Here is a 19,972-nt window from a genome sequence, read left to right as displayed (position 1 = left end):
GCAGAGGGTTAGGATCTGGTGTTGTCATTGCAGCAGCTCGGGTTGCTTGCTGTGGCTTGGGTTCAGTCCCTGGCCCAGGAACTTCCACATGCCACAGGTGTAGCCAAAAGCAAAACAAAACTTAGATTGTTTCCTTCTTACTAATGCTGCTGATTTAAAAATCAAGTAAGCAAATGTTCTTGATAAGGGGAAAGTTGAGTTTATGGAGTCTGTAGTCTTTTTGTTGGTATGGCAAGTGAGAGCTAAAACCCAAGAGCCAGATTATATTTTGAAATTATGTATATGTCTAACAAAGAATTACAGTCACAACTTAGTAGTGTGCTTAGAATGAGGTGCCCATTTTCAACTGTTGTTTCCATTGGTTGGCCAGATGGATACTCTGAGTATGTACTCTGGCTGCAGAATTGTAATAGATTCTCTTCTTTTTAGGCACTCCAATCCAGAATTCTTTAAAAGACTTGTGGTCTCTCCTTTCCTTTTTAAAACTTAAACCATTTATTGATAGAGAATGGTGGCACAGAACAATACAGCGTCCCGTGACAATGGGAGATGAAGGAGGACTTAGGTAAGTAATTTCATGACAATTGATTAATATTAGCCCCAAATAATTGTTTTTGTTTGTTTGGATTTTTTTTTTTTTTTTTTGCTTTTTAGGGCTCCATTCGCAGCATAGGGAGGTCCTCAGGCTAGGGGTCAAATTGGAGCTGTAGCTGCTGGCCTGCAGCACAGCCACAGCAACGCAGAATCCAAGCTGAGTGTGCAACCTACACCACAGCAAATGGCAACCCTGGATCCTTAACCCACTGAGCGAGGCCAGGGATTGAACCTGCATTCTCATGGTTACTAGTCAGTTTCTACTGCTCCATAATGGGAACTCCCAATATTAGCCACAAATAATTTTTAGCAGCTTGAACCAGTTGCCGCTTGTGTTACCATTTTAACCTGACTGTTGGTTTTCTTCTCCAAAAAGTGTTTACGGGTTAATGCTTTTGACTGTCAAAAATCTAATGATTCTTGCTTGGGGGGAATAAAAATTTCTAACCACAAAAAGGTTAACTCTCCTTTACCCTGATTTTAGTCAAAACTGAAGGAAAAGCAGAGCTTTAGGTCTTTGTCTTTTGGTTTTACTCTCAAAACTACCAGTGGTAGGAAAAACATTATATGCTCATAGAATCCAATATGCATTAAATTTTCATAACTTATATAGTTTTATATAGTGACAATTGAATAATATGATAATACAGTGGCATCAACAAAAGCTTTATAAGAGAAAGTTGTTTCTGGTGGAGATAGATAAAAGTTGAGAACGTAAATAAAAGTCAACTTGGTGATAGCCATTTTGCAAGGTACTAAGCTAATGTAGTTCAGATTTTTTTGCCTAGAGCAGTGGTTTTCAAACAAAGGGTTTAGGATTTATTAGTGGGTTGTGAAATCATAAAGATGACAGCTAGCATTATAGCTGTTCATTAAAGAAAATGAAACAGAGTAGAAGATTGAAAAAACAGCAGAGTGTATCACACAGTATTATTTTGTGAAATGTTTGTTTCTGTTATATGTGCATGTGTTTCTATATATGGTTGTTGGATAGAGTAAAAGGTTTTTCTTACTGTAGGGTTATAGTGGAAAAGTTTAAATTCTAATCTAAGAAATTGTATTTCTACTTCATCATTAGGAAGAATCTTTTCTAAGAGAGTTGGTATCCTTTTTTTCTGCTGTTGAGAAAAGGGAATGTAAAGGCTGTAGAACCCAGAAGACATTTCTCTGTCTTCTGAATTGTCATATCAAGTTTTTATTCATTTTTTTGGCACTCATTATTTTATAAAAATTACTTACTTATGTACTTTGATTTTTATATTATTGGAGAGACTTTTCAAAGGTAAGATCTTACTCATATTTATGTTTTCATGGTATTAATTATAATGCCTTACATTTAATAGATGCTTATTAAGAATTTCAGTGTCAGACACTGGGTGTTGTAGCTTGACAAAATTGAGAGGTAAAAAGGTGAGTAATTAGAAAAAGAGCTTAAAAATAAGAAAAGGATAAAAGATTAAACTTTGACAGATACTGGATTGAGGGCAAATTTAAATGCATTTTGTTGCTGTACTTTTATCTTTGTAGTATATGTCTATCCATTATAAGATTGGACAAAACACCATATAAGGGATTTTTTTGAAAGGTGTTAAAACAGTAATAGATTAAAATATTCTTTTTTTGTTCTAGTTAAATCAGTTCATATAGAAATAAGTTATATAATTATTTGTTTTATTTTGACTAGGCGTTTACAGTCCCTAATTAAAAATATTACACTTAGAAGAACAAAGACAAGCAAAATTAAAGGAAAACCTGTTTTGGAGTTACCAGAACGTAAAGTATTTATTCAGCATATTACACTTTCTGATGAAGAGAGAAAGATTTATCAATCTGTGAAGAATGATGGCAGAGCTACTATTGGAAGGTATGGAGAAAGAAAATCATTTTAGAAATTAATTTTTATTTTCTTTATTAACATTTAATTAGATAGCATTTTTTAGATATGTTAGAAATGAAGTTTTAAGTACATTGAAGTTTTTTTTCATTATTTAAACTGCTTTTTATGAATTAACAGTTGAAGTGAGTGAAATAATATTATAATTCACCAGGTAAGTAATTAAGTTAGGAAATAGTTAAAATTTTATATGAAATGGCAAGTTTTGAATTGCTAGTCAGAGACTTTGCTAGGGGTTGAATTGGAGCTGCAGCTTTTGGCCTACACCATAGCCACAGCAACGCCAGATCCGAGCTGCAACTGTGACCTATGCTGTAGCTGGCAGCAGTGCTGCATCCTTCAACCCACTGAGTGAGGCCAGGGATCATGGATATTAGTTGGATTCTTAACCCACTGAGCCACAACGGGAACTCCTGTTTATGTCATGGGAGAAGATTAAAAACACTGAGAGAAGTATATATAGATAAAATCTTTTAAGAACCAAAACTTGGGGGGACATCTACATTTAGGACATAGGAAAAATAAAGAGGAGCCATTGGAGGAGATTCTGTTAAGTTGAGAAGTATGAAGAGAGTAGAGAAAACTGTATAGAATTCCAGTAAAGACAGTAAGAAAGAGTGGTCAGTAGTGTCACATAGTGACATACTTAGTAAAGACTATTTAATTCGGTGATTCAAAAGTTCCTGGTTTAAACTTCCAAAATAGTTTCACCAGAATAATGAGATATGTAGCCAAATTGTAGGATCAAGGGGATTGCAAAGAAGTAGCAGCAGTATGGGTAAGACCATTTCTCATGAAGTTTGTCTTTAAAAGGAAGAAAAAGGTGAGACTGGTAGATAAGGATCAATAGTAGTGATGAAGGGCATGAGAAATGCCTGGATTCTGTTATATTTTGAAGGTAGAACCAGCAGAACTTGGTTGTTGCTATAGTTTGAGATGTGAGAGAAAGGAGTGAAAGATAATTTCAAGGTTTTTCACATGAGTGACTAGAAAGGTAGAATTGCCATTTGCAGAATTAGGTCTATGGGAAAAGCAGAGTTTTTTTCAGAGAAGATGAGAAATTCAGCTTTGGACTCATTGATTGTGTGATGCTTGCGCGATTTCCAAGTGGAGATGTCACAGTCAGATGGATGTGAGATAGAGTTCATGGGAATGTTCTTGGTTTAATGTAAAATTGAAAGGTACCCGTGTGTAAATGGTAACTAAATCCAGGAGACTGGATAAGATCACTAAGAGAGTGAGCAAAGTTAGAGAAGGATTTTAGCAAGACAGGAGTAGCTGATGAGGTAAGAGGAGGCTTCTATTTCAATATTTAGCACCCAAAAGAAATTTCTTAAACTGAAATGCTGCTTAGTAGTGTAGGAAATGACCATGACAGGGAATAATTAGACTGTTGGTAAGTGTTACTCTGTTTGAAAAGATTGAAAAAGAATAACTTTATTGAAACTGTTCTCAGAGGAAAAATTACTTTAAAAATAGTTTAATAAGTAATACATTTACTAAAACATTTATTGGGCACTTACTAGGTGTTGTGCATTCATCTTTATGTATATTAATTTACAACAGCCCTTATTTAAGTCAATACAGGGATTACTTACATTTTACAGATGACAGATCTGAGGCACAGAGCAGTTAGGTACTGTGTAACACAGCTCCTGAATAACAGAGCTGGTATTTAAACTCAGGCAATTTGGTTCTAGAACTTGTAAGTATAATCTTTATGTTACTTATTCTTTTTTAAAATTACAGTTGATTTACAGTGTTGTGCTAATTTCTGCTGTACAGCAAAGTGACTCAGTTATACACATGTATATGTTCTTTTTTAATATTATTTTCCATTATGACTTATCCCAGGAGATTGGCTATAGTTCCCTTTGCTGTAGGTTAGGACCTTATTGTTTATTTTCCTTGCATGCTTGAATACCGAGGAGCATTTGTTTATCATCATACTACTCTTACTATTAGCAGATAGATATTATTTACCATAGTCTAGGCACTATTCTAAATGCTTTGCATGTATTAACTTTTTTGATACCACAGTCCTGTGAGGTACATATTACGCCTCTGTTACAGCTAAGGAAGCTCAAGGTATTGGTTGAGAAACTTGCCCAGGATTTGACAGTTAAATTGGCAGAGCTAGGTTTTGAATTCAGTCTAGTTTTAGAGTCTGTGCTCTTAACCATATGCTGTATTTCTTCTATTGCATTAATACTTGAATATCAGATTGCCTCATATATAATTTTTGGATCACCCATTCTTCCTTCAGAACTTGTTTTTCTTCTACTGTATTTTATATTGAATATTCCTATAGAAGCTCTTATTTTATTCTTTTAAAGTCTAGCAATTTGGAGCTCCCGCTGTGGCACAACAGGATTGACATTGTCTGGGACGCTGTTTCGATCTCTGGCCTGCCACAGTGGGTTAAGGATTTGGCATTGCCGCAGCTGTGGCTCAGTTGGCGGCTGTGGCCCTGGAGCTCCATATACTGCGGGGTGGCCAAAAGAAAAAAATAATAGTATTTAAGTCCAGCAATTTGACTAAGACATCTGTTGATTTTTTTTCCCCTAAAACATGTGGTAAAATCTGTAGATGCCAGGCTTCTCTTCCAATACCTTTTTGGAAAGTTTTCTTAAAATACTGTTTTCTTTTCCATTATTTTATTTCTATTTATGTCGGATATTCTTTGTTTTCCATAGGTATCATTTTATTCTAATCCTTTACATCTTTAGTTTTGCTTTTCTCAATCTTTTTTCACATTCTTTCCTACATTTTTAATCAGTGACTAGTTCCTTTTATGTTAGCTTCCTGGTGGCTTTCTCTAATAGTTCACTTTACTCTTTCATACTTCTTAGTAGTACCAGTGCATCTTTGATTTCTACTTTGTTTTGCCATAGCTTTTCAAAATTTTGTCTCTGCTTTAAGCTATTGGATTTTTTAGGAGGAACTATTTTATTGAGTGGTGTTGAATCATGGCAGTATTCTTGGCCATAATTTTTATTTATTTGCTCTAAGAAACATTTTTCTGGTGAGTTTTCTTTCTCTGCCATTTGTTCTCTCCTTTGCTTTTTGTTGATTGTTACTCAAATATGAATGTCTTGAGTTCTTGTGGGACTAGCTATTTCTAAGAGAGTCATATGAAGGGATAGGGGTCATAGCTATATCCCCAACCAGCAGGAAATATATCCCTATTTAATTATGACTTAGGGTTACAACATATGGGTTCTTTCAGGTTTTACTTGTGCTCATAAAACAGAGATCAGAAGCTTTAGGCTTCCTTACAGTATGGAACACTGTCCTCATAGTCTTTTCTGAAAACACGGTATATCCATGTGTTTCCCTATTCAGCTTGCCTTCTTTCTTTCTTGATAAAAACTTGCCCAGGGACGTTCAAGCCATGAGCCATGCACCCTGATTTTGTTTCTGCATGTAAGAGATGGTGATTTTCTCCTCAGGGCATACTATTTATTGAAAAATTGTGCTCTGGCAAGTCTGCTTGAGATCTCCAGTTGTATCTCTCAGCATCTTTCTGTTCGACTTTTACTGCAGTTGGCAAGCCATTTCTCATATACTTTGCTTTCCTGTTACAAATCTCTCCTGGTTTCATTAGAGTTTTTACTTTTCTGTTTTCCATTCTTGTTTTTGAAGTGATTTCCAAAGAAGAGACCAATGCCATTTTTATTCCACTGTTGTAGAATAGGAAATGTTACTGTTTAGAGGCTTCATAACATTTAACATTTTTACCTCTAGGTATTTTAATGAAGGGACGGTCCTTGCACATTATGCAGATGTCCTGGGTCTTTTGCTTAGACTGCGGCAGATTTGTTGTCATACTCACCTTCTTACAAATTCAGTGTCTTCCAGTGGTCCCTCAGGTAGGTAACTGTGATTGGTTTACATATCATATTTACTAGAGATATTATAAATCAGAATGAGAAATTTTTCATATGATGTAAATTTAGTTTGTCAAATGGACATTGTTTGTAGTATAGGACTCGACTAGGACTACACTCAAGAATATCTTAATGAAATGGAATATTAATAAGGTCTTCTAAGATTTCCACTGGTAGTCTTAGATGATAGGTTCACATTGGATAAGCCTTTTATTCTATAGTAGTATCTGCACTTTGTGTTCTAATGATATGCTTCTGTAAGGTATGTTATGTAGAGCTTTGGAATTTTTATTTTTGTCTTCTTAGGGCCATACCCACAGCATATGGAGTTTCCCAGGCTAGGGGTTGAATGGGAGCCATAGCTGCTGGCCTACAGCACAGCCATAGCCACACTAGATCTGAGCCGCATCTCTGACCTGCACTGCAGCTTGCAGCAATGCCAGATCTTTAACCCACTGAGTGAGACCAGGGATTGAACTGGCATCTTCATGGATATTAGTTGGGTTCTTAACCCGCTGACCAGAAACTCCTGTGACTTTTTCTTAAAATTTCAAATTTAAATCATGTTTTTTTCCTGCGGTTAAAAAAAAGACTACAGACCACCCAAGCAAAACTTTTCCCTATATAAGGAAGATGAACTTGTCTAATCATAGTACAAGTCTTGCCCTGAGATTAAATTTTCAGCCTTTTCTCTAGGAAATGATACACCTGAGGAACTACGAAAGAAGTTAATAAAGAAGATGAAGTTAATTCTGAGCTCAGGTTCTGATGAAGAATGTGCAATCTGCTTGGATTCTTTAACAGTTCCTGTCATAACACACTGTGCACACGTCTTTTGTAAACCCTGTATTTGCCAAGTCATTCAGAATGAGCAGGTTAGTTTAAGCTGAGTACAGATTCAATGTTTGATGGAGTGGTGTTCCAGTATTGAGTATAATGAAAACCCAAGTCCAGCAGAGTTTTGCACTTGTATTTAGTAGTGTACCTTTATAGTTAATTATATCAGTGTTTAAATAGATATATTTCTTTTTTATTTTTTTTATTTTTTTATTTTTTATTTTTTGCTTTTTAGGGCTGAAGCCTGTGGCATACGGAAGTTCCCTTGCTAGGGGTCGAATCAGAGCTACAGCCGCCGGCCACAGCAGTGCCAGATCTGAGCCGCATCTGTGATCTATACCACAGCTCACAGCAACACTGGATCCTTTAACCCACTGAGCAAGGCTAGGGATCAAACCTGAATCCTCATGGATATTAGTGGGCTTGTTACCACTGAGCCACTATGGGAACTTCCAATAGATATATTTCTTAGAATTAAGACCTTTGAACATAAAAAAGACATATTTTTGGAGGTACTTTTTCATAGTCAGTATTCTAGTTCCACTAACTCTTTAGAGCATCTCTGTCCAAGAAATAGATTGTTAAGTGAGACATAAAGATGATTTAAAATTTTCTAGTAAAACAGATGAAGATAATTCTTACTTTACATTTTTATTTATCCAGTATATCTAAAATACAAAAATTATTGGGATACTTTACATTTTTTTTAAACTTAAGTGTTCAAATTTCATTAGTATTGTACACTTATTAACACATTTCAATTTGGCTTTGCCATATTTCAAGTGCATAATTGCCATGTATGGCTATTGGCTATTGTGTTTACGTAGATCTAGATTCATGTGAAGTGGAGTAATCCTTTAAGCAGTTTTTTTTTTAATAATGATTTTTATTTTTTTCCATTATAGCTGGTTAACAGTGTTCTCTGTCAGTTTTCTACTCTACTGCATGGTGACCCAGTTACACATGCATGTATTCATTCTTTATTCTCACATTATCATGCTCCATCATAAGTGATCAGACATAGTTTCCAGTGCTACACAGCAGGATCTCATTGCTAATCCTTTCTAAAGGCAATAGTCTACATCTATTAACCCTAAGCTCCCAATCCATCCCACTCTCTTCCCTCCCCCTTGGCAACCACAAGACTATTCTCCAAGCCCATGATTTTCTTTTCTGTGGAAAGGTTCATTTGTGCCATATATTAGATTCCAGATAGAATTTCTTGATAGAGAAAGAGATTCATGTGAAGTGGAATAATCCTTTAAGCAGTTCTTCTGAGGTATACTTTTTAAAACATTTTTATTGAGATACATATATAAATAAGAAAAAATGCAGGTCATGATTGTACTGCTTAGTGAATTATGAAGTAAGCATATCCACATACCCAGATCTTCCTATGTTCCATCCAGTCACTACTCTCTCCGTCCTCTCTAAAGGTAACTCCACTATACTGACTTATAACACTGTTTGAGTTTCAGAATCTTTTTTATTGTAATGGTATTTGGTATGTAGTTATTTTAGAGATAATCGTATTAATATGCCTCAGTACAAAATGGACATAATAGATAATTGCTTTGAATGAACCTGATAGGCCTCAACTACTTTATAAGCTATTGAGATTTTTTTTTTCTTCTAAAGAATAGTTCCAACTAATAATGCTATATTGTAGTTATTAGGTTCAAGAAAATGTCATTCATGGTTTCTTTACTTGTCTGCATATAATATTTATTGTTTCAAGCTTTTTCCACTAGTCAAGATCATATACTTTTGCTTTCTTTTTTTACCCATTCTCTTTACTACCTTAGAATATTATATCTGCTTGGAGTTTAGCATGTACAGATTTATCTCAAATGGATGAATCAAATAAAAGTCTTATTAATAAAATGGTGGCTATTAGGATACAGAATTTATCATGCTTTTTAAAAATTTTAAGCAAATTTATATTTTTGTTACTTTGTTGAGTGTCACTCCTACTTTGGTTTTTCTCTTATAGCCACATGCAAAATGCCCTTTATGCAGAAATGATATACATGGAGACAATTTGTTAGAATGTCCTCCAGAAGAATTGGCATGTGACACTGAGAAGAAATCTAACATGGAGTGGACATCCAGTTCGAAGGTAAAATATTTATGTACAAATGTTTGAGTATTTGCTTTACATTTATATAAAGAAATACCATAAGAAATAATAATTCTGCTTTTAATCCTGTCATTCAAGTATTATACTCTATTAGTGGTTACTGGCTTTTTGTTTATTTCTAGTGGTAAATTTGAGAGGAAAGAGAAAGGGTTCAGATTATGATAATATTCTTTTAGTCTTAATTTAAAAAAAAAAACCTAGTGATCTTTTACATTTGCATTTTAGGGAAGTAATGTGGCAGGACCTTTCTCTTCCAATTCAAAATGGGATCTAATGGGTATCCTAATTCTTTTCAGATTAATGCCTTAATGCATGCATTGATTGACTTAAGAAAGAAGAACCCCAACATAAAAAGTTTAGTTGTTTCTCAGTTTACAACATTCCTGTCTTTAATAGAAACACCACTTAGGTAAGTTCAATAGTGTTTCTCACTTTGAGTGAAAGGATTTCATATGAATGTTTTAATTTGGATAGTAAAACTTTCTTATGTCTTACCAGTTTTATTTTGTCTATCTAAAATAACAATTACAATAAAGATATTCCTGGGAACTTAGAATTGTAAAGGTTAAGTCCTGAATTTATAGGGAAAAATTTGACTGCAGATCCTAACATATTAGTAGATGATTAGTGAATATTTGTCAGAATGAGTGGTAGAGTTGGTTGAATGAAAAGATTTACAATTACTTAACATGTTTTTATATTGTAGTGTTGTTTCTTTTGTCCCCTCCATTAGAGCCTCTGGATTTGTATTTACTCGTTTGGATGGTTCCATGGCCCAAAAGAAAAGAGTTGAATCAATTCAGTGTTTTCAAAACACTGAAGCAGGATCTCCAACTATAATGCTTCTGTCTTTAAAAGCAGGTGGAGTTGGTTTGAATCTTTCTGCAGCTTCTCGAGTATTTTTAATGGATCCAGTAAGTAGTTTTGTAGACTTTTTGGTATGTTAATTCCTCTTAAAAAATAAAAATAAAACCCAAAAGCTATTTGGTAAATACCTTTATAGTTATAACTGATTGTGAACTTTTTTTTTTTGTCTTTTTGCCTTTTCTAGGGCCGCTCCTGCAGCATATGGAGGTTCCCAGGCTGGGGGTCTAATTGGAGCTGTAGCCGCTGGCCTACATCACATCACAGCCACAGCAATGCCAGAACTGAGCTGCGTCTGCAACCTACACCACAGCTCACGGCAACGCCGGATCCTTAACCCACTGAGCAAGGCCAGGGATCGAACCTGCAACCTCATGGTTCCTAGTCGGATTCGTTAACCACTGGGCCACGACAGGAACTCCAGTTGTGAACATTTTTAGGCAAACTTTAGAAACAGATAATAACTTAGTAAAAATGTATTCAGGACTTTCTCTTAAATGCTTTATATACATCAACTGAAATACAACATCTCTATGAGAGATTTTGTTACTATCTATATTTTATAGGTGAGGAAACTAAAACATGAAGAAGTGAAATAACTTGTCTCATCACACAGCTAGTAATATACAAACTAGAATCAGAGTCCACATTCATAAGTATTATGCTGTGCTTTTCTACTGCTCTTCCATATACAGAATAAGTTTCTATGAACTTTCATGCTCTAGGGAAGTGTTTTCATTGATTCTGCCAATGAATAATGAGATCCTGTTTGGTATCAAGGAATTTTACATGCACTGGAAATCTGGCTATAAACAAGATAGATAGCTACTATCATGGTGCTAATGGTTTCAAGCTTTAATATGCATAAGAACCAGGTAAATGAAATTTCTGATCTCAGTCCTCAGATTTAGGAGTTTTTATATAAGTTCCAGGAAGTTGCATATAGACCATAGGTAATACAGCTGCAGGTGGTCCAGCATCACAATTTTTTAAACAAATATCATTAATTGAATGTTTGGGGTAAAATTTAGGGTCTAATACAGTGCAAGCACTGTGTGCAACACAGGCCTGGTCATAGAATGGGAGCTCAAATTCACTGTGAACTTGACTCACTCATCAAACTGTGTGACTTAGAGCTACATCCACATAGAAGCACTTTTTTGTAATTGTAAAAAGGGGCTTTTTGGACTAGAAGCATTCTGAACTAATTCAGTTTCTAATTTGTACTAGGTACTGTTTGGGGCAGAGGCAGGCAACCTTGTGCCCTTTCTATGTATTCAGTGATTTAAGATTTGTGGTTTTAGTTTGCTTGAAACTCAGAAAATTCATAACATAAAGAGATTATTGAAATACAGATTTCGAGTTACTATGGTTAGGCTGTCTAGTTGAAGCATGTACCTGTTACCTAGGCTTTTTTTCCTCACCTGAGGGTAACCTTTCCTGTAATGTTTTAACCAGAGCCATACTTACATATTCATGGGTTTCGCATTAATGCCACGGGGATAGATGGCAATGGTCTGTCGTATCTTCTTACCTTAGTTCTGTGGCTGAAGTTTTAAATCTTTGCTTGAGTTTAAATGGTATGGTTGTTATTTTAGAGTTTAGTAGTATGGTTGAAAAATATTCATTGTAACTACAGATTAAGTCACGTGCTAGCTAACCTAATGATTATTCTAGAAGTTGATTTTTGGAACAGACCCTCAGTATTTTTTTCTTTGGTTATAATCTTAGACTTGATAAAAAAAGAAGATATTAATACCAAGTACAGTAATTTAATTAGTATTATAAAGTTAAACTAAACTTTTTTCCATCTTTTAAAGTTTTATTGAAATATAGTTGATTTACAACGTTGTGATAATTTCTGCTGTACAGAGTGACTCAGTAATAATTATACTTTTAGAAAACTTACAGAATTTTTTAGCAGTTTAAATTGTTTTTCATTGACATTTCAAGCTTTCAGATATTGCTTCTAAGTTTAAAACAAAAGCCAGGCTCTAGAAAAATAAGATTCTGTCAAAAAAAAAGTTCTCTCTTCTGTCTAGGAACCTTTTGGTGAGCTGGCAGCATACATTAAGTATGACTAGATGTATAATAACATTTCATAATAGCATAAAACTGATAGCTCCCATTCTCATATGTAGTAATGAAGGAAGCAGTTGGCTTTATCAGAAGCTCATAATGGAATATCAAAATATACCCTAATTTTTATGTAATACTCTATGAAGAGGTAAAAGATTTTCATGAGCAATTATTATTATTTTTGTCTTTTTAGGGCCTTATCCAAGGCATATGGAGATTCCCAGGTTAGGGGTCAATTGGAAATGCAGCCGCTGGCCTACACCACAGCCACAGCAATGTCAGATCCCAGCCACGTCTGCGACCTACACTACGGCTCACAGCAACACCAGATCCTTAACCCACTGAGCGAGGGCAGGGGTCGAATCTGTGTCCTCATGGATGCTAGTCAAATTCGTTTCTGCTGAGCCATGATGGGAACTCCATGAGCATTTTTTTTTTACTGAATCTTATTTTTCTAGGATTTTATCTGATTTTGGTGTAATGGTTTCAAAATGTGTCCAGTTGTAGAATAGGAAATAGTCACAGAATACAACTTTTAGTTTTAAAAAATTGTAAGTTAAATAAGTACTTAAGCTTCTATACTGAAAACATTCCCAAATCAAATTATGGCAATAGTAAAATTTCTTTTTCTCTAGCTCTCAAAGGAACTTTGAAAAGAAAAAAAAACTGCCTGGGTATAAGTCATGCTATAAACTTGTCATCTACATATGCATTTACAATTTTGTTTCTATTTTCATGTGGTACTTTTCTGTATAAATGTTCCTTTTCTCTGAATCACCCTGTTTTCAGCTTCAAGAATCATCCCATAGTTTAAAATTTAATGATCCCTACCCTAACAGTTCATGATATTATTTCAAAACCATTTTTGACTCCTATCATTATAGACTGAAGAGCTCTATACCTTTTTGCTTATTCTTTTCTTTTCAGTGCTTCATTGTTTTATTCTTTATCTTAAGACAGTTCCCATGATAATGGCTGTATTAATTAGCTGGTGTTACTTTTTTAGTTCCGTTTTGAAGTCAAACCGATTTCAAATACAGATATTGGAAATTGTATCAATGAAGTCCTAAATAATTTGGGGGACTTTTGATTACTCCTGAAATTTCTTTTTCCCCTGCACCCATGGCATATGGAAGTTCCTGGGCCAGGGATCAAACCCACACCAGTGACCTGAACCTCTGTAGTGGCAATGCAGGATCCTTAACCCGCTGTGCCACAAAAGAACTCCCTGAAATCATTTTGTGCTTTCACTTTATGAATGGGGGAAAATGAAAGAAAAAGAACCAAAGACCAGCAAAAAGGGAGAAAAATTTTTCGTAAATGGACTCAATTACCTTTCTTTTCTGATGTAAATTAAGTCATTTAAGAGTGTGTGTAAACTTATTTTCCTCTGTTAAGCAGACGGTAGTTTGACTTTAAAATGGAGGGGGCCTAGAAAGATATTATTGTATTAATATGTAATCATTTATATTGTGTGCTTTCTATATATGAGGCCCTGTATTAGACACTAGAGGCGGTGGAGTGAAATGACAGTGGAGAGAATACCTATCACAGTAGTGATTAAGGGAGGTGGTCAGGAGGTATGCGCATATTTTTTGCCCAGAGCCTTTTTTTTTTTGCCACATTCTTGGCCTGTTGAAGTTGCCAGGCCTGGGATGAAACCCATGCAGCAGTTGCTACCTGTGCCATAGAAGTGGCAATGCCTTATCCTTACCCCGTTGTACCTTACAGGAACTTCCTCCCAGAGCATTTAAAGTGTCAGTATCTGAACTTATTCAGAAAGATTTCAGTCAGTAAAAGGTGAATAATACTGCAGCAAAAGGACTTGTGCAGAACACTCACTGATCTGGCTGGTAATAATGCAATTCATTGTTATTAGGCCTGGAATCCAGCTGCTGAAGATCAGTGCTTTGACAGATGCCATAGACTCGGCCAGAAGCAAGAAGTTATTATCACAAAAGTGAGTTTTTAAGACATCTATTTTAAAATTAGGTTGATATAGTTTTAAAAGTTATACAAATAACACATGACTATATTATTGTAAAAGATTGAAATAGAATTATGTAGAGCAAAATATAAAGGTCATCTTTATTCTGCTGTTTAGAAGGAAACCATCATCAGTAATTTAACGTATGCTTTTCAAAGTTTCTTTCTCTATGGTTACATACATTCATACTTATGTGTATGTGTAAATTAAAAAAAATTTTTTTTTCTTCTAGGATAAATGGGATCATACTTTGTTATTTTGAACCTGTATTTCACCCCTCCCCCCTTTCAGTATATGCTGGAGACTACCATGTAAAAACACATAGATCAAACTTTTTTTCCTATCATGATAAATATACATAATATTTACCATTACACTTAAACTGTCTTTACTTCAGTGGCAGTAAGTACACATTGTTGTGCAGTCATCACCACTGTCCATCTCCAGTACTTTTTCATCTCAAACTGAAATTCTGTACCCATTGAACAATAACCTGCATTCCTTCCTTCTCCCAGCACTTGGCAACCACCTTTCTATTTTCTGTCTCTGTGAATTTGACTACTCTACAAATCCATTCTTTTTAACACCTACTTATAGTTACATCTAATTTATTTAACCAGATGAGGTTTTGCTAATAAAAGTAATGCCGCAATAAGCATTATATTATATGCATATTTGTGCCTGTATACAGGTATTTCTTCAGGATAGGTTAAGAAAACTAGAATTCTGGATTTATAATCTTATTAGATAAATGTCAAGTTGTGTTGTATTTATTTATTTATTTATTTTTTAGGGGTGCACTAGCAGCACATGGAAGTTCCCAGGCTAGGGATACAATTGGAGCTGTAGCTGCTGGCCCGTGGCCACCACAGCCTCAGCAACACCAGATGTGAGCCACGTTTGTGACCTACACCCAAGCTCACGGCAGTGGTGGATCCTTAACCCACTGAGTGGATCCAGGAATTGAACCCACATTCTCATGGATACTAGTCTGGTTCGTTACCACTGAGCCACAATGGGAACTCGCTCAAGTTGTTTTTAAAATACGCTTATAATATATGAGACTAATGTAAATTTATGCATATGAGGTGGTCAAAAAAGCACCCTTCTAATTTTCATTTAACTAGAAACTTTAACATATTTCATATATCTCTTATTCATGAATAATTTTTCTGTGAATTGCTTGTTTATATCTTTTGCCCAGTTTTCAAAAGTACAAATATAGTTTTATAGTACAAATATAGTATAAAATTCTGATTTTAAATGTTTTGTTATATATATTTGAAATTTTTTGTTCCAGACTCTTGCTTATCTTTGAACTTTCTGTGATTTTTTTATAACTTAAATCATGTCAGCCTTTTTCTTTATACCATCTGGATTTTGAGGCCTTGCTTAGAACAGAAAGCTTTATCTTCAAATTTTAAAAGTAAATTTCCTAAAAATTATGTAAACTGGGAGTGGTGTTTTATAAAAACTGATTTGAAATGTAACTTTATCATAAACTAATTCATATATATTACATGGGTCTCTTTTTGGACTCTATTCTTTCCATTGATCTCTTTTCCTATTCCCAGAGAAATATTACTTTCATAATTACTGTGGTTTTATAAAGTATGCTTTGGTATCTAGTAGAGCAGAATGCTTTTATTGCTTGTCTTTTTGAAAACTGTGTTATTATTATTTACTTCTGAATTGAACTTTGGATTCAGGTTACCAAATCTCATTTAAGAAATCTTTTTTGGGATTTATCGAATTTATGATTAATTTGAGAACTGTCTTCTCTATAAATAAGGAATGTTCTCATGTAAGAACTTAGTATCTCTCTCCATTTACTTAGGTCTTTTGTGTATATTAGTAGCATTTATAACACAACCTGTTATTACAGTAACTGGGATGTCTTGGACAATGTTGGATAGTAGTAGTGATAGTAATCATTCTTGACTTGTTCCTATCTTCATTGGGAATATTTTGTTTTACATTAAGTGTTGTTCTTGGTAAGTTTCTAGTACGTGCCCTTAATAAGGTGGAGGACATATGTGTCTGCATTAATTAGGATTTTTTTTTTCTTTTTTTAGCTGTGCCCATGGCATATGGAAATTCTTGGGCCAGAGATTGGACCTGTACCACAGCAGCAATTCAAGCTGCTGCAGTGACAGTGTCTTAACTTACTGTACCACAAAAAATGCCAGTATTTTTTTTAATCAAAGTTTTTATCAGGAATAATGTTGAATTTTATTGAATGCTTCTTTATCATCTATTGAGATGATTTTTTTTCTCTTTAGTTTTTAATGTTATGAATTATACTAGATGAAGTTTTATTGTTGCATTTCTGGGAAAAATCTTGTTCAGCTTTTTAAATATGCTAAAGTAATTTTGTTAATATTCCAGCTACACAGTTATCCATACATAAAGTTTGATTTTTGCCTGTGTTGTTTTTTTGTTTTGTTTTGTTTTTTTGCTCTTTAGGGCCACACTTGAGGCATATGGAAGTTCCAAGGAGGCTAGGGGTCAAGTTGAAGCTACAGCTGCTGGCCTATGACACAGCCACAGCAACACAGGACCCAAGCCGCATCTGTGACCTACATCACAGCTCACAGCAACACTGGATTCCTGACACGCTGAGCAAAGCCAGGGATTGAACCTGCATCCTCATGGATACTAGTTGGATTCATTTCTGCTGTACCACAGTGGGAACTCCCTGCCTGTGCTATTCTTATCTGATGTTGGAGTTGTAATATGTAACTTAGGTCCTTACAGCTGTATTCTTTACAGGAAAACTATATTGAGTGATAAGGGAAAGTGGTGCTCATCTCTAGCTATTATATCATGTTCTAAATATTCACACTATCTGTTGAGAAAAAAAGAGCTAAACAGTTTCTCATAGATTATTATTGACCATTTTTGAAAGCTACATTATAAGAAAGCAGATCCTTTTTAATAGTGCATCATTTTCATTGTCTTAATTTTTTTTAACATTAAATAGTTTAAGTATTGTTACCTAAAAAGTATTTAACCAATTTAATTTTTTTTTTTCTTTTTAAAGTTCATTGTGAAGGACTCTGTTGAAGAAAATATGCTGAAAATACAAAACACAAAGCGAGAACTTGCAGCTGGAGCCTTTGGAACTAAAAAAACTAATGCTAGTGAAATGAAACAAGCTAAAATTAATGAAATCAGAACTCTAATTGATTTATAATTTGTGGTAAGGTCAATTTGATCAGATATATACAGAAATTTTGGAAATGAGAAAAATGCCATTTTAGAAATGAGGTCTAGAGTATGTCTTCTAAAAGGGGCCATAACATTTTATATTAGTGAAGAAGTATTACTAATACATAATCTCCTTTTATATATGAAGGTATTTTTAATGATACTTCAAATAGCAATAAGTTCTGTTATATGCTGTGGCCTAAAATAATTTTTTGAGGGAAAAAAAAGTTACTTTGTTATTCAGCTTTTCATACTATCTCTGCTGAGTATTTTCATATATCTTCCAAGTACTCAGCTTTTTCATACTTCAAATAAGGTCAAACCTTTTATACTTTTGACCAAATAATTATTTTCTATGTTGGACACATTTGGTTATTCACCAAAGCCCCCCATTTGTGATGTAAGGGATTCACAGTCCTTGGGAATGATTAATATGTGCACAGACTATACAAGAGATTGATTTTATTGGTTCTTCAAAAACCATATTTACAATTCAGAATCTTGAAAGACCAAAGTCCAAGTTAGCAAGTTTCTTGGGTTGTTGTTGTTTTTACAGTTTCATTGAGATAAAATTTCCAGAAGTGACTTGCAATTTTATGTTCATGAAAAAAAATTAGGGACTGTGTTGCAGCACTATTCATTTTGGTCAGGTGGGTACTGTTGTTTTTGTTAAATGTAACTCGATATGTTAGTATGTAAATAGTCTGTGGGGGTGAGAAGGAGCCAGTTCTACCCAATTTGATTTGAATATTTAAATTATGGTATTGCTGAATAGATATTTCTATATATAGATAATTTTTATTTATGTAGTTTTTTAAAAAATAACTATAAATTTTTATAATTCAGAAGACTACTATATATGTGAGAGGCATGATATCTGGATGGAAGTTGGGCTGGATAACCTCCAAAATTGTTTCAACTTTTAAAGACATCTTAATCCCTAAATGGAAAATTTTCTTTGTGTTGTGTTTAGAATCAGAATTTGATTTTGGAACTTCAGTAACTTATCCTTATATCTATCTATATAAGTAGTCATTTTTTCCCTACTTTTTTTGTTAATCAAACTCAAAGTAGTTGCCACAAAATTCTGGATGACTCTTTTAGTCACATTTAAAGCTGAAATTTATCAATCAGGTTAGGTAAGTCTGTTATTTTTTCCTGAAGGGAAACTTTTCTTTTTTAAGTACAGAGAAAGAAGAAACTGATTACTGTAACAGGAGGAGCTTCATGTTTGATTATACAGATTATATTTTACTTATAGTATTAGAAGTGACTTGACTGAAAGATAAGAGTAAATTGGAGGCAGTATTGTATTGTAGGGTAGGGCACACCATCTTAGATTTAGCACATACCTTATCAGCAGCTAAATCCTTCCCTCTCTATGCCTTGTCCTTCACTCCAAGGGAACAGTAGATTAGATAGCAGGAATCTTCCCAGTCCCTTTTCTCTTCTACAGCAGGTAAGGCAGAGGGCTGATGAAAAGGACCAACAGACCTTTCTGCAGGGATGAGAGTGGAATAATAACTTGAGGTTGGTCTGCTAGCATAAAGAACAATAGGGAAGTTCTTTACCCTGTAGGACTAGCATTACACAAAATATCAGGTTGATCGAGTTTCATAAAATATAGTACGTGAATTTTCTATATGTCAATACTCCAGTGAGATTAAGTATTGAAAGAGTTTGCAGCAAAAAAAAAAAAAACAAAAAACAACAAAAAACCCACAGTCTGCCCTTGCTTACAAAGGCAGAGCCTTGCAAACTCACTATAAAGAAGACTTTGCTGCTTTACCCAAACATTTGCAGTCTTGTGTTTTTAAACACATTCATAATGACAAATTTGGCAGGTTATTTAGAAAATACCTTTCTGTTTTTGTACAGTTATATTAAATGGTGTTAAATAAAAGACAACAAATTTGGTATTAAATAAAAAGCAACAAATTCATCCTAAGAAGATATAAACCATTGGAATGAAAAGTTCACATTATATTTATGCTCTTAACTCTGTTTCAATATTATGTAGAGTAATAGCTTTAGGAATATCTTGAAAACATTGTATTTCCACTTGTGGTTCAAACTGGATTTTGTTTTAAATTTAAAATCAATAAAAGTTTCAAAAATTAATAGCTTGCTCAGTGCCATAATTTTAACGAGTACTTTTTCTTTAAAGAACATTTAATCTTTATAACAATTCTGTAAAATGTCTAGATTATATAATTATTTTTTACTCACAGTACATAAAAAGTACTATGAGTAACTAAGAATAATTGACTCATATTCCTACCCATTTTCTCTTTTGTCTTTTTGTCTTTTTCTCCTTTTCTTTTTCTCTCTTGTTTTTGTTTTTCCTTTTTACAACTGCACATGTGGCATATGGAAGTTCCCAAGCTAGGCGTCAAATCAGAGCTGCACCTGCTGGCCTGCATCACAGCCACAGCAACACGAGATTCAAGCTGCTTCTGTGATCTATACCACAGCTT

General features: G+C 34.3%; 1 protein-coding gene across 3 annotated transcripts in view; it reads left to right on the top strand.

Annotated features, from left to right (window-relative positions):
- The window catches only part of HLTF (helicase like transcription factor), a 71,704-nt gene that overhangs the window by 45,962 nt on the left and 5,770 nt on the right, over nucleotides 1–19,972 (top strand). For 2 of the 3 annotated variants that reach the window (XM_047784341.1, XM_047784325.1), the window contains exons 17-25: nucleotides 430–565; nucleotides 2,279–2,458; nucleotides 6,236–6,360; nucleotides 7,075–7,253; nucleotides 9,209–9,334; nucleotides 9,652–9,764; nucleotides 10,089–10,269; nucleotides 14,178–14,258; nucleotides 17,329–19,616. In XM_047784341.1, coding sequence (XP_047640297.1) covers nucleotides 430–565; nucleotides 2,279–2,458; nucleotides 6,236–6,360; nucleotides 7,075–7,253; nucleotides 9,209–9,334; nucleotides 9,652–9,764; nucleotides 10,089–10,269; nucleotides 14,178–14,258; nucleotides 17,329–17,481 — 1,274 coding nt within the window. In that variant the 3' untranslated portion in view covers nucleotides 17,482–19,616. Of the gene's footprint in view, nucleotides 1–429; nucleotides 566–2,278; nucleotides 2,459–6,235; nucleotides 6,361–7,074; nucleotides 7,254–9,208; nucleotides 9,335–9,651; nucleotides 9,765–10,088; nucleotides 10,270–14,177; nucleotides 14,259–17,328; nucleotides 19,617–19,972 lie in introns of those variants that run through there. The other variant, XM_047784333.1, reaches the window with a different exon arrangement.

Source organism: Phacochoerus africanus, chromosome 1, assembly GCF_016906955.1.
Source record: "Phacochoerus africanus isolate WHEZ1 chromosome 1, ROS_Pafr_v1, whole genome shotgun sequence".
In the NCBI taxonomy this organism is placed as follows: Eukaryota; Metazoa; Chordata; class Mammalia; order Artiodactyla; family Suidae; genus Phacochoerus; species Phacochoerus africanus.
Note: the sequence above shows the minus strand (reverse complement) of the source record. Positions and strands in the feature narration are given on the sequence as shown.